The 14,552-nt window shown below is 56.2% G+C and overlaps 3 protein-coding genes across 3 annotated transcripts in view; 1 reads left to right on the top strand and 2 right to left on the bottom strand.

The window, feature by feature from the left end:
• The first annotated feature begins 83 nt into the window (after nt 1-83).
• On the top strand, nt 84-10,927 carry PTSG_06207 (uncharacterized protein). The gene is made up of 3 exons (XM_004993038.1): nt 84-558; nt 800-1,137; nt 1,514-10,927. Exons 1-3 carry the CDS (start codon nt 303-305, stop codon nt 10,520-10,522), a joined length of 9,603 nt encoding a protein of 3,200 aa, XP_004993095.1. The 5' UTR covers nt 84-302; the 3' UTR covers nt 10,523-10,927.
• Nucleotides 10,928-11,166: 239 nt separating this feature from the next.
• PTSG_06204 (uncharacterized protein) lies at nt 11,167-12,137 on the bottom strand (the record flags this gene model as incomplete). Its single annotated transcript, XM_004993037.1, has 3 exons — nt 11,167-11,391; nt 11,561-11,628; nt 12,056-12,137. The coding sequence occupies 3 exons, from the start codon at nt 12,135-12,137 to the stop codon at nt 11,167-11,169; spliced, it is 375 nt and encodes a 124-aa protein (XP_004993094.1).
• Nucleotides 12,138-12,342: 205 nt separating this feature from the next.
• The window catches only part of PTSG_06203 (homogentisate dioxygenase), a gene marked incomplete at its 3' end in the record, with an annotated part of 4,318 nt that continues 2,108 nt past the window's right edge, over nt 12,343-14,552 (bottom strand). The window contains exons 7-13 of the mRNA XM_004993036.1: nt 14,246-14,304; nt 13,934-14,052; nt 13,622-13,726; nt 13,161-13,346; nt 12,773-12,928; nt 12,523-12,573; nt 12,343-12,387 (exon numbers count right to left, since the gene is read on the bottom strand). Of these exons, the coding sequence (XP_004993093.1) occupies nt 12,343-12,387; nt 12,523-12,573; nt 12,773-12,928; nt 13,161-13,346; nt 13,622-13,726; nt 13,934-14,052; nt 14,246-14,304 (721 nt within the window). The remainder of the gene's footprint in view (nt 12,388-12,522; nt 12,574-12,772; nt 12,929-13,160; nt 13,347-13,621; nt 13,727-13,933; nt 14,053-14,245; nt 14,305-14,552) is intronic.

The following is a 14,552-nucleotide window of genomic DNA, read 5'->3' as shown; positions in this document are numbered from 1 at the left end:
CTTCCCCTTATTGTTTCACCTTCACCCCCAATCAACCAACCAGTAGCCACCATCAACACCACAACAGCACACAACAGCACACAACAGCACACAACAGCACACAACAGAGCAGACCCACCTGCCTTTACTTTGAGCAGCTGGTCCCGTCCTCGTTTGGGTCGTGTTTGCTTGCCGTGTTCTCTCTCCCAAGTCATATCCTGCCTAGCACAATACTGCGCCACACAGCCCCACTCAAGAACGGCGCACGCGCTTGTCAACGCACTCTTGAGTTGCGGTTGTCTTCGCCTTGCCATGGTCGTGGCATGCTGAGACGCCCGTTGAACCAGATCAGCAGCTGCGGCGGCACCAACATGGCAGAGCGACGAGCCCCTGTGCGCTCTGGGGTGCTGGCGCTGCTGCGCCTCTTTGCGTTTGCCCTTGTGGTGGTGTGTGTCACAGTTACCTCCAACTCAGAGGTCACAACGGCCTCCGCAGTGGCACCAACCGCACCCACAGCAACCACCGTTGCGCCACACCACAACAATCCTGCCCTGAGCACCAACCGGGGTCACAGCCACGGTACGGTCTGGGGCAGCCCAGCTCGCGCAATCGTGCGTTGAGGATGGCGTGTGTGTCGTTTCTTGTTTGTGCAACCCTGTGCGTGTGTCGTTTGTTTCCTCTGCACGAAGACGGAAGCATGTGTTTCTGTGTACGCTTGCCAGTGTGCCTGTATGTGCGCTTGTATGTGCCAACACAGCTTGTGCGTGGACCGCACATGCGCAGCACTGATTTCACCTTCATGCTTTGGTGCTTGCAGCAGGCGCAGAAAGGAGAATAGGAAGGCGTGATGCATCGGGCAACGTCACCGTCGACCACCTTCTCGCGCTGTTTCCAACAACGCCGCCGCCCGTCTTCAACAGAACACTGCCGAGACCACCAGCCTCACCAACACGCAAGCCCGCAGGCCCCACTTCAACAGTGTTGGTGGCCTCGACGCCAGCGACAGCAGCAGCTGCTCCAACGCCATCACCAGCGTTCACGACTTCGGCCATCATGAGTCAGCAGCCAACAACCGGCACGTCCACTGTCATACAGCCGAGCTTGCTTGTGCCTGCACCCGTCTCTTCAACACCAGCACTGGCACCTTCATCGACACAGGTCCGACACACAGTGCGCATGCTTGTGTGAATGAGTGTGTGTGTGGTTGTGTGGGTGAGTGAGTGAGTGAGTGAGTGTGTGTGTGGTTGTGTGGGTGAGTGAGTGAGTGGGTGTGTGTGCGCGGGCGCGCGCGCGCGTGTGTGTTTGTGTGAGTGTATGTGTCCCGAGCACATGCCAGTCGACAGTGTGCATGTCGTGTTAATCAGGTTGTGTTGTTGACGTGTTGAGTGACAAGCCACCATGCATCGATATCTGCGCACGGCAGTATGCGCGCACAAATTACACCTTTCACATGAGAGCTCACGCTTCAACTGCCGCTGCTGCACACACACACTCTCTCTCGCCATACTGTATTGTGGTTTGCTGTCACGCTTAGATGATTGCACCAGTGCGGTCTTCGGTGTTGGTGCCGGTGTCGTCGGTGGTCGTGGTGCCTCCAAGGAGCTCGATCATGCATCAGGTGTCACAGACAACAGCATCGCTGCCCACCACGTCATCGGCTTCAAGCAGCTTGCCAGCACGCGCCAGCGCCACACCTGCAGCAACAGCGGCACAGTCTGCCTCGCCGCTGCCAACGCAGCTGCCATCCCTCTCACCGCCATCATCATCTGCAGCAACCCTGCCGCCATCAGCCACGGCAGACGACGGTTCGGTTGAAGCGAGCACATCCCTCGCACTGACCACGCTGTCAACACCTTCGATGACGCGCGCACCTGCTTCAACAGCTGCCGCATCCGCGCTGCTGCCCTCTCCATCCCTGCTGTCCTCGCAAACTACAACCTCAAGCAGCAACATTGGTGGCGGCAGCGTGTCTCCGACAGCGACATCGGCAGGTCGCACAACGACGGTATCTCTTCCAACCCCTGCCGTGTCGCATGCACCACCATCATCATCATCACCGTCACCATCCGTGTCTTCGGTGCAATCAGCACTCCCGTCTCCATCTGCAACATTGGTTGTGCCCGACAGCATTGTGTCATCAGCCGCTGTCCAGCCCTCGGTGGCAAGCAGCAGCGGCACGTTGGCCACCACGGGCAGCATCATCAGCAGCAGTGTGTCGGTGTCAAGCGTGTTGCCAACGCCACCACCGCAGGTGATTGTGGTGTCGAGTTCGGTCGTGCAGCCAACAGCGAGCAGCATCCTGATCAACCCGCCGCAGTCCACAGCCATCATTGCACCTGTCACCTCTGTAGCGCCAGTCACACCACAGCAATCGCCGACACCAAACCCTTTCACAACAACAGCAACAACAACGACCACAACGACCACAACAACCACCACAGGCGCTGACAGCACCAGTACGACGTCTTCCACAGCAGATCCTACAACTGTGTCCACCACCACTACCACACTTCCAATCACGACCACGTCAATGACTGCCAGTGGTGACACGACAACTTCGACAACTTCGACAACTGCAGGAAATGAAAGTGGCGACACGACCACGTCGCTGCCGATAACCTCCACGCCAACCTCCACGCCAACCTCCACGCCAACCTCCACGCCAACCTCCACGCCAACCTCCACGCCAACCTCCACGCCAACCTCCACGACAGCCTCCACGACAGCCTCCATGACAACCTCCATGACAACCTCCACGACAGCCTCCACGACAGCCTCCACGACAGCCTCCACGACAGCCTCCACGACAGCCTCCACGACAGCCTCCATGACAACCTCCACGACAGGTGGTGGCAGCGGAAGCACCACAACCACAAGCACAACACCCACGCCGACAATGACAAGCACAAGCAGCAGTGGTAGTGGCACGATCACAAGCACAACCTCCACGGTATCAACAGGAAGTTCAACGACAACGGGGTTCACGACCACGGAGAATGGAAGCGGCGACACGACCACAACCTCCAGCTCAACCATCTCATTGACAACCACAACACCCACGACCACGACCACAACAGCCACGACAGCCACAACAAGCAGCACAACCGGCGGTGAAAGCGGTGCGACATCCACGATGACGAAATCGGCCACCACAACAACCATGACCAGCACGCCAACAACCACAACAGCCACGACCAGCGCGACAATCAGCACAACGACAACGACCACCCCCACCACAACAACCAATACCGGAAGTGGCACCACGACGACCACTACCACTACCACAACAACCACCACCAGCACCACAACTGCAACCACGGCGACAGCGACAGCGACGACGACGACGACGACGACGACGACGACGACGACGACGACGACGACGACGACGACGACGACAACGACGGAAAGTGGAGTCTTTCCCACAACAACTACAACAACATCATCATCAACTGGAAGCGGTACGTCCACTACAACCGCCACCACGTCCACAACCTCGACAACAACAGACACAGGAAGTGGGTCGTCTTCCACCACGACAACCACGACAACCACTATCACAAGCACAAGCACCACAACAACTACCACGACAAGCACAAGCACTATCACAAGCACCACAACAACTACCACCACAAGCACAAGCACAAGCAGTGGTGGGGGCAAGGTGACACTGGCGCCGACATCAACAAGCACATCGTCGTTTCCTGTGGTGGTGACACGCGTGCTTGTGTCGCACACGCTGGTGATCAGCAATGTGAACGTGAGTGCGATTGATGCAGAAGAGGTGCGTGGTGCGATTGTGGAGCTGCTGGCGCCGCTTGTGGTTGAGGAGGATGTTGTGCTGCGGCTTGATGAGCAAGTGCGATCGAGGCGAGAGGCTGTTGGTGGCGATGGGGTGGTGCTTGTGATCCAAGTGATTACGGATGCACCAAAGGCAGACGCAGTTGCGACCGCGCTTCGCGATTTCATTCTTGAGTTTGAGGCGTGGGTTCAGTCAGCGTATGGCGCTCAAGCCACAGTGCAGGCAATTGGTGACCCCACGGTGTCACCACTTACAACGACGACCAGCACAACTACGACGACTTCAAGTTCATCTGGTGACGTGTCGACAATCACAACAACCACGACCACGACAAGTACCACGACAAGTACCACAACAACTACCACGACCACATCAACAACAGCAACAACTACGACCACCACGGATTCCACTGGTCCAGTTGTGCCCGTGGTGTCCTCAAGCCTGATTATTCCGGCAGCCTCCAGTCGACTTGTTGGGCCACCATCCTCCTCTGTTGTGGTGCTGCCCATCAGCAGCTCACAGATCCAGGTGCCCTCACCGAGCTCCGTGTCTCCTCCAATTGCACCATCGTCATCCTTGGCGCTGAACTCACCCTCGCCATCCCCGTCGACGCTGCCTACTCCTTCTTCGTCTTCTCTTTTCACGACAACAACAACACCAGCAGCCACAGCAACGGCAAGTGCAATTGGGACAGTGGTAGCGTCCGGTGGGAGTCCGTCGCCAACGCCTCAGCTACCATCGGCTTCCATCGCGGTGACATCCTCCTCTTCTGCGCCAATCCTCACGACGGTGTTCTCTGCACAGCCAACACCGTCTCCATCACCCGCATCTTCAGCAGTCAGCGGGCTTGGTCCCATCGAAAGCACGCCCTTCCCAACAGCGACATCTGTGCTTGCACCCTCGAGCAGCGATTTGAGAGCCAGCAGTAGTTCGGTGCTTTCCACCCGTTCAGCCGTGGCTTCTCAGCCGTCTCCTGTGCCCACATCAGCCGTGGACAGCAGTGTTTCACCTTCTTCGACGTTGACTTCATCCTTGGTCCCTCCACCCTCGTCAGCGACTGTTCCCAGCAGCAGCAGCAGTAGCATCAGCAGCAGCATTGTCAGCGAGGGTGTGGTAACAACGACAGCTGTGCCGCTTGTGTCGTCTTCGGTTGCCACTGTGTCGTCATCGCTGGCACAATCTACATCGCCCTCTCCGTCACCGACAGTGCCTGTTGTGACACCACCGCCGTCCAGCGTGCCCATTCGGCCCAGCAGTCCCATCTCACCACCGCCACTCAGCCCGCCTTCGCCGCTGTTCACGGACACGCTGCCGTCATCCTCACCGCCACCGGTGCCCTCGTCCCCCGACGTTCCTCAGTCGCCGCCGCCGCTGTCATCGCCACAGCCGCCAACCAGCGCTGCTACGGTCACGCCAACACCAACGCCCACGCACACGCCCACGCCCACAGCAACGCAAAGTGCATCTACCACACTTCAGCCAACGCCAAGCCCATCGCCGGTGGTGACTACAACAACACCAACAACCACAACCACCACAGCCGCAACAACCACGTTGACTACGACAACCACAGCGACAGATGCTGACACGACCTCCTCTGGAAGTTCTGTGCAGACAACCACAAGTACTGCTGGTTCAACGTCCTCAACAGGCAGTGGAGACACGACAACGACAACCACAACGACAACGACCACGACCACGACGTCTTCGTCTGGAGACGTGAGTAGTACAACGTCCCTTCCCACAACAACAACAACAACTACAACTACAACAACAACAACAACAACAACAACTACAACTACAACTACAACTACAACTACAACTACAACTACAACTACAACAACAACAACAACAACAACAACAACAACAACTACAACTACAACTACAACTACAACTACAACTACAACTACAACAACAACAACAACCACCACCACAGGAAGTGGACTTGACTCAACAACGGCGTCCACGACAATAACAGGTACGACAACGACGACAACATCGAGTTCTGGCAGTGGATCAACATCAACATCGCCACCGACAACCACCACCACCACAAGTACAACAGGCTTCTCGGGCGACACGACAACAACCACCACAATCACCACTACCACAACTACCACCACCACAACAAAGACGACGACAACAACAACTACCACAACTACCACAACTACCACGACCACGACCACGACCACGACCACGACCACAACCACAACCACAACCACAACCACAACTGCCACGACATCGTCATCAGTTGTCTCAAGCCTGCCGCGGTCAAGCGCAAGCGTGCCCATATCGACACAGACGTCAATTGTGACAACTGCCACAATCGCGCCCGTCTCGTCCTCAGCAACTGCACCGTCAAGTGTGCTGCCATCGCAGAGCATCAGTGTTCCCGTCGTGTCAAGTGGAAGCATTTCGCCCACGCCGTCATCGGTTGTCAGCGTGGTTCCGAGCCAAACCCCTGTTCCCAGCACAGGTGTACCCATCTTTTCGTCTGCGTCGCCTACACTACTGCGGCCGTCCACTTTTGCAAGTCCCAGCGCATCGACAACAGCAACCGCTGTCCCTGCGACGACCAGCGTGGTTGTGTCGAGGCCTGTTGTGCCCACGCCACTGCCCAGACCGCCCACTGCACCACCAACGACGCCCACATCACCGCCGCCGCTCGTGCCACCAACGTCGCCGTCGCCGCTACCAACGCCCTCACAGCCGGCAACACCGCCAGTGTTGCCCAGCAGTCCATTGGTTCCATCAAGCCCGCCTCCGCTCGTGCCGCCTTCAGCACCAACAGTGTCCCCAAGGCCATCCTCGTCAACAGGCACCGCCATCCTGCCATCACCCACACCAACCCCAACGCCAACAACGACCAGCACAACAACTACAACACCAAGCACAACCAGCACGACAACAACTACCACAACGACTTCAACTGGAAGCGGGACAACATTACCAACGTCATCCTCATCGTCGTCATCTACTACTACAACAACAACTTCCACAACAACAACAACAACAACAACAACAACAACAACAACAACTACAACAACAACAACAACAACTACAACAACAACATCGAGTAGTGGTACAGAAACCATCAGCACAACAACAACTACTACTTCAACTACTACAACAACTACTACTACAACAACAACAACTACTACTACTACTACTACAACAACAACAACAACAACGTCCACGGGAAGTGGCACAACCACAACGACGACGACAACTACAACGAGCAGCACAAGCAGCACTGGAAGTGGTACAACAACGACAACATCGACATCGACAACTTCCACAACATCAACAGGAAGTGGCACAACCACGACGACAACGAGCACAACAGACACTGGGAGCGGAACAACAACCACCGCCACGACCACCACGATTACCACGACCACCACGACAACTTCGACTGGAAGTGGCACTTCATCTTCATCTACATCATCATCCACAAGCATCCCCATTACTCCAACAAAAACTACAACAACCACCACGACAACTACCACGACAACCACGACGACAAGTTCAACAGGAAGCGGCACCTCCAGCTCAACGTCCTCAACAAGCACAAGTACTGGAAGTGGGTTGTCGACAACTTCCACAACCACCACTACAACAAGCACAACCACCACGACATCCACAACGTCCACCTCCTCGGGTGATACAACGACCACTACAACGACAACGATGACCACAACAACTACAAGTACAACCTCAAGTACAACTTCAACCTCAACGACTACAACTACCACCACGACTACAACTTCCACAACCACGACAACGACGACGACTACAACTTCCACAACCACGACAACGACGACGACCACAACCACAACCACAACCACAACAACAACCACAACAACAACCACAACAACAACAACAACAACTACTACAACAACCACAACAACAACAACAACTACTACTACAACAACAACAACAACAACAACAACAACAACAACAACAACAACAACAACTACAACTACTACTACAACAACGATAACAACAACAACAACAACAACAACAACAACAACAACAACAACAACAACAACAACTACAACTACAACTACAACTACAACTACAACTACAACTACAACAACTACAACTACAACTACAACTACAACTACAACTACAACTACAACTACAACTACAACTACAACTACAACTACAACTACAACTACAACTACAACAACTGCAGAGTGCCTCGACACCGAATTCAGGACTGCAAACGGCACATGCTTAGCATTGACGGTGTGCGGTGAGAGCCAATATGAGCTGACTGGGCCATCCTCCACAAGCGACCGAGAATGTGCCCCATGTCGAACATGCAACCCTGCAATGGAGTATGAGACATCCAGCTGCACTGCGCTTGCTGATCGGGAGTGTGCTTTGTTGACTGAGTGCGACCTGTCGACAGAGTATCAGGTCGTTGCACCCACTGCAACAAGCGACCGTGTGTGCGTCAACCAGACCACATGTCGCTTTGACGGCGAGCAAGAGTACATTGCTGTATTGCCCACACCCACCTCTGATGCAGCGTGTGCGCGCGTGTCGGAGTGTGACGTGTTTGAGCACGAGGCGGCGTCTCCAACAGTGACATCTGATCGCGTCTGCACGTGTGTGCACCCCGATGGCGCAGACACGACCGTGGCTGTCACCGTAACGCTGTCCGACCTTGATGGATCCATCACAAATGCCACAGCGGCCGATATCGGAGCCTTCCTCACAGATGTGACACAGGCGCTGGCGTCTGCAACCAGCCTCAACTTGCTCAGTGCCATCCCACTGCAGCAGCTGCAAGCCCTTGTCTCTGGCGACGTGGACAAGGCAACGACATTTGACTTTCCAATTCCACCAGAGCTGTTGGCTGCCAGCGCGCAGGGCCTTGTGACTGTTGACAACATTGCTGGGTTCTACTCGGCTCATTCCTGCGCGTACGACGTGACGGACTTTGGCACACCCGTCGAGGCAGCAGCTGCGATACGCACAGGAGGCGCAGCAGCCACAGGACCACGGCCACGTCTGCAGGGGATGGCCGCGGTGACGGTTGAGGAAGGAACATCTCTTGGTACCGCTGTATTCGTTGATGTCGCCGTGTCCATGCCTACCGAGACCCACGCCACAGTTGCTTGCCTCATGCACGACGGCGCTGCCAGGAGCGATGGCACGTTCTTGCCCACGCTGCAGGCGGCCTCGCCCTATGTGACGGATGCGACGGCTCTGACCGTCTCGAGTGTGACCGTGGGGGATGCTGCTGGCGCCTGCCTGTGTGGGTGCGATGACGGCGGCTCCAACCCGAGCGCCGTCAACCGCTTCTCCACCACGGAGATGGCCATCGTAGCTGTTCTCACGGTGCTTGTGCTGGTGACGGTGCTTGCGCTTGTGGTGGTGCTGCGGCTGTGGCGGCAGAAGTCTCGCCGTGTGTCGGAGTTGACCCGCGTGCCGGCAGCACCGGACTTGCCTGCCTACATTGCGCCGCCAACCTACGCCTCCGTGGAGAGGGTGGCGATGCAGAAGGGCGGCATGGGCGCTGGGCTGAGCAAGGGCGAAGCCAGCAGGCGTGCCAGCCTTCGCGACCGCATCTACGAGCGCCTGTCCCACTCAGGCCGGCGCCCGCGCCCGCAGTTTGAGTGGCTCGCTGGCGGCGGGGCTAGTCGCGAGGGTCTGCAGGCACCACCATACCGACCGCCACCAGCGTACACCCCATATGAAGTGGACGACGTGACGACGGATGGAGACGACGACTACACGAGCGACGCAGACGAGTACTGGGGAAGCATGAGCGACGTGAGCAAGCGGCCCACGAGCGAGTTTGGTGGCTCACTGTACGCTGAGGACGGCGTGCTTGACATGCACATGACCGGGGCTGCATCAATCGCCTCTGATTGGCAGAGGGATGGCCGCATGACACCACCACCATTACCGCTGCCCGTGCGTGGTGTGGACAGCGATGTGTTCGACGTGCCGCCGTACCAGGCACCGCCCCAGTACTCTGATGCGTGGCTGTATGGCGGAGGCAGCGCCAGCTCGGATCGTGACCCGCGCGGTGACAGCAGCTTTTACGGAGACGGCGATGCAGACACCATAGATGACCTGGAGAGCATTGATGACGACGATGGCGATGGTGACTACGCGAAGAGCGCCGATGTCACGCTTGAGAGTCGGATGGGCCATGTGCCGTTGTACGATGGCCGCATCAACAGCGGAGGCGACGTGCTGGCTGAGATGCCATTGCCGTCGCGCGTGGCCGTGAAGAACACAGCACCATCGACACCAACATCGACGACACCAACAGGGACCCCGAAGCGCGTGCATGGCGGGCGTCTTCGTCGTGGCCACGAGGCAGATGCCCAGGACGACCGCGGTGTTCGCACGGGCCGCACGCCACGTGCCTGGATGTCACGCAGCGAGCCTGCAAGCATCGCAGGCGACAGCAGCGCGGTTGGCGATGATGACGATGACGACTACGGGGCTCGTGGTGGTGCGCATGGCGGTGCTAGGCAACCCCGGGTTAAAGCAGAGGCTCGTGCAGGACGAGATGTGATTCCACTGGACGACAGTAACCTGGACATGAGCGGGGATGTGGCTATGGCGGCAGGTGTGTGGGAGGAGCCCGCATACTGGTCCGGCCCATCCACGCGCCCGCCAACACCAGAGTACGAAGAACCGCCGCAGTTCCCATCATCACTGCAGGGGTCGTTTAGAGGCCACCTCTCCGACATGCACAGCGACACAGATCGATGATGAGCGTGAAGGATGCATGGCATTACGTATGTGTTGTTCGTGTTGAGGTTCGAGAGTTGAGGGGGAACAGAGACATAGGGAAGGAGTGTATGTGTTGGTGTTGTGTTGGTGTGTCGCGTGTGTGTGTGTGATATGTCTGTGTGTATGCTGTTTGTTGTGTCGTGCGATATGTGTGTGTGTGTGTGTGTGTGTTGGGTTGTGCGTTGTGTCGTGTGTGTTGTGTGTCGTAAGTTGCGTGTCGAGGGAGCGAGGTCGTTTGTTTGTGTTCAGGGCTTCATAGGCGTGCGTGGATGCGACTGACAAGAGAGTCTTTGGGAGCTTGTATGCATGCGTTTCATCGTCAACTTCTTCTTCATAGTGTGGGACATGCTTCGAGACAGTACTTCAGACAAAGTAAAGCTTGATGTAATAATGTAACGTAACGCAGCGCTTGGGTGTGACCTGCGACAAACAAAGGGGACAATAGAATGGGTGAGATGCAGGGAAGGAGTAACCAATGCACAGCATCGTCGCAGTGCGCGTGCGTGTGTGCGTGTGTGCGTGTGTGCGTGTGTGTGCGTGTCTGTGTGTGTGCGTGTGTGTAGAGGATAGAAGGGCACGCAAACGTAGATACACAGATGCACGATGAGCAAGCATAATGAGTGTCACGTGGGTGCAGCTGTGAGTGTGAGGTGTGCGCCAAAGAGAACAAGGGCAGTGCCGGCGACCAGGCGCCAAGAAAGGAGGAGGCGGTGCCCAAGGATGGCATCCACGATGGCCGTGAAGAGGAAGGTCAGGGCATTGACAACAGTTGCCGCTGCGCCAAGCGGACTTGAAGCAATGCTCATGGCGAAGAAGACCGATCCGCACTGGTTCACACCAAAGGGTACCTGCATGAGTGAGTGAGTGAGTGAGTGAGTGAGTGAGTGAGTGAGTGAGTGAGTGAGTGAGTGAGTGAGTGAGTGAGTGAGTGAGTGAGTGAGTGAGTGAGTGGGTGATGGTGCCTAGGGGGCAGCCTGAAGACCACACTGTGGTCACGATATCAACGTAGGCACTCACCACAAAGCGCCATCGGCGCGCGAGGAACAGAAGTCGTTGCCACAGCGAGCCGTGTACGCGATCGAAGCCTGTTTGAAACCGTAGACACAACCATCAATGAGGAGATGAAACCAGAACACTAGCAAAGGGAAAGAAGGAAGGCAGGAAGGAGGACGTGGCACAAGCAGGGCCGTACGTGCAGCGAGGACCGGGGGGGGGGGGAATGGTCACAGACAGACATGCAGACGCACAGGTGGGCAGACAGATAGGCCGACACGTGCACACGCACACACGCATGCACACACGTGCACACGCACACACATGTACACACGTACACAAATGTACACACACACACACACACACACACACACACACACACACACACACACACACACACACACACACACACACACACACAATACCCAAAAACACAAACACAAACACACACACACACACACACACACACACAGACACACACAGACACACACAGACACACACACACACACACACTGCAACCTTGTACTCCGTCCTTCAAGAGGGGGTTGGTGCCTCCCCAACACAGCGCAGCAAACACCATCCACACCACGCCCATTCCCATCTTTGTTGTTGCTTGTCCGGATTTCAGTGAGATGAGATGAACGTGGCACAAGTTGTTTCATGTCACAATCACATCACATCCAACGCAAGACAAACAAGACAAACAGCAACGAGCAGCACGACACGCGCGCGTGTGTGTGTATGTGTGCAGGTCAAGTCGCCCATGGGTTTCAATGTGTTCTTCATGGGAATCATCCCGCTCGAGTTTACTTCGATGGCGGCTTGAAGTGCTTGTCCAGACCGCGCCACACCTGCCCGTGTTTGTGCGATGTGTGTGAGGAGAGGCATCGATCAAATGGGCGAAGCGTTGGCCACATGGGCAGGCAGCGCACGTCAACACCACCACCACCACCACCACCACCACCACCAATGGGCAGACAACGTACAGCGTGGTAGTCCTCTTGGCGGGCGCCGCACGTGGCAGCCCACGGGGTTGTCTGAACGGCAATGAAGAGAAACAGTGTGTAAGGTGAGGGCACACGAAGTGGGTAACAAGGAGAGCAAGGGAAGGTGGGGGGGGGGACGACTTGCACATCGACAGCCAGATAGAGCGACAATCATACACACACACACACACACACAACACAACACACACACACACACACACACACACGCACGCACGCACACAGTGCGTACCTTGAGGCCCAGGCTAGTCTCGAACATGAATGCCTGTGTTCCCTTTGCAATGACCTCTGGCTTGAGCTCGGCGCTGCTGGCAGACTCAAAGCACTGGCGGTCGGGCCCGTGTGGAGTCATCATGCTGTGCAGCGTCGCACCGCCAGGCGCAAAGCCCTGGGAAAAGGGGCGGATGGTTGGAAGGTGGTGGTGGTAGGTGTTGGGATGAGGTGATGGAGGCGGTCGTGGTGCAGTGGCGCAAGTGGTGCAGTGGTGAAGATGAGTGTTGTAAACACAGCAAGGAAACATGAAAGGACAGGAAATGACCCAGGACATCATATCCTTGCGTCTGCCTCCGCTCCCCCCCCCACACGCACATGCACACTTCGACCAAATCAATGAACCGCACCTCTGCCTTTGCCTCATAGTGGCCGCGAATGAGCCCCATAAACTCGGCCATGCAGTTGCGGTGGTAGTAGGGCGGGCGGAACGTATGCTCGTGCACAGACCAGCGGGGCGGGAAGATGACAAAGTCAATCAGGGCAAGGCCCGGTGTTGGTGTTGGCGCCGTCAGCACCGTGAAGATGGATGGGTCCTGAACACATGACAAAAGAGGAGGCGTGGGGAGAAGGAAGGAGACAAGCGGCATGTGGGTGTGAGGTGATGCATGAGCATCTCATGCTCATGTGTTGATGTGGGGGGGGGAACAATTTGGGGGATGAGGTGAACAGGGACGAACGCAAGCAAGACACACACACACAAACACAAACACAAACACAGACAGACACAGACACAGACACACAGACAGACACAGACACACAGACACACACACACACAACCAAACAAACAAACACGCACAGCAGCGCTTACCATGTGGTCAAAGGAGACAGAGTTGACGACGGCAAACTTTGCGAGGTCGTACTTGTACGGCGCGTAGTTCCCGTGCCACGCAACCACGTCGAAAGGGGAGTGGTCCTGGTGGTGTTTGGAGTGCGGATGAACGGAAGGGATGGAATAGAAGTATCATGGAGATGCATAAAACAGAAGAAAGAGAAAGTCATACGCAGACACACACGAAGGCTGATGCTCTGGACCTGAGTGCACATAGCGACAGAAATGAACACACACACACACACACACACACACACACACACACACACACACACACACACACACACACACCTGCTTTGCGGAGAACATTTGCCCCTGGTATTTGTTGTAGACGGTGAAATCACCATCCACGTCCTCGTATTTGGCGATTGGCGTCAGGAAATCCCGCGGGTTGGCAAGGCCGTTGGCACCTGATACAGCAGCAGCGGCGGCAGCGGCGGCGGCGGCGGCGGCAGTGATGGTGGTCATTGTGAACACAGTGTGTAATCGCGATGAAGACAGCACGAAACCCTTATCCTCACAAGCACACACAAACACACGCACACACACACACACACACACACACGCGCACACACACACACACACACACACACACACACACACCGATTGGGCCGAGGTCTGGCAGTTGGAAGTGGCTGCCAAAGATCTCGCTGATGTAGCCCCTGGGGACAGTGACAGTGATGGTGATGATGTGAGATGCAGGGGAACCACGAGCACATGCAACGTAGGAAACTGTGAACAGAAAGGTACTTCGCAAGCAGCGGGTCACAAAACCACATCGGCAGGTGTGTGTGTGTGTGTGTGTGTGTGTGTGTGTGTGTGTGTGTGTGTGTGTGTGTGTGAGCGTGTTTGAGAATACCGCATTAGTGGGGGTATAAGAATAGCACACTGCAAGTAAAGACAGCACACG

This window comes from Salpingoeca rosetta (genome assembly GCF_000188695.1).
Source record: "Salpingoeca rosetta unplaced genomic scaffold supercont1.14, whole genome shotgun sequence".
Lineage (NCBI taxonomy): Eukaryota > Choanoflagellata > Craspedida > Salpingoecidae > Salpingoeca > Salpingoeca rosetta.
This window is presented reverse-complemented; position numbering and strand designations above follow the sequence as displayed.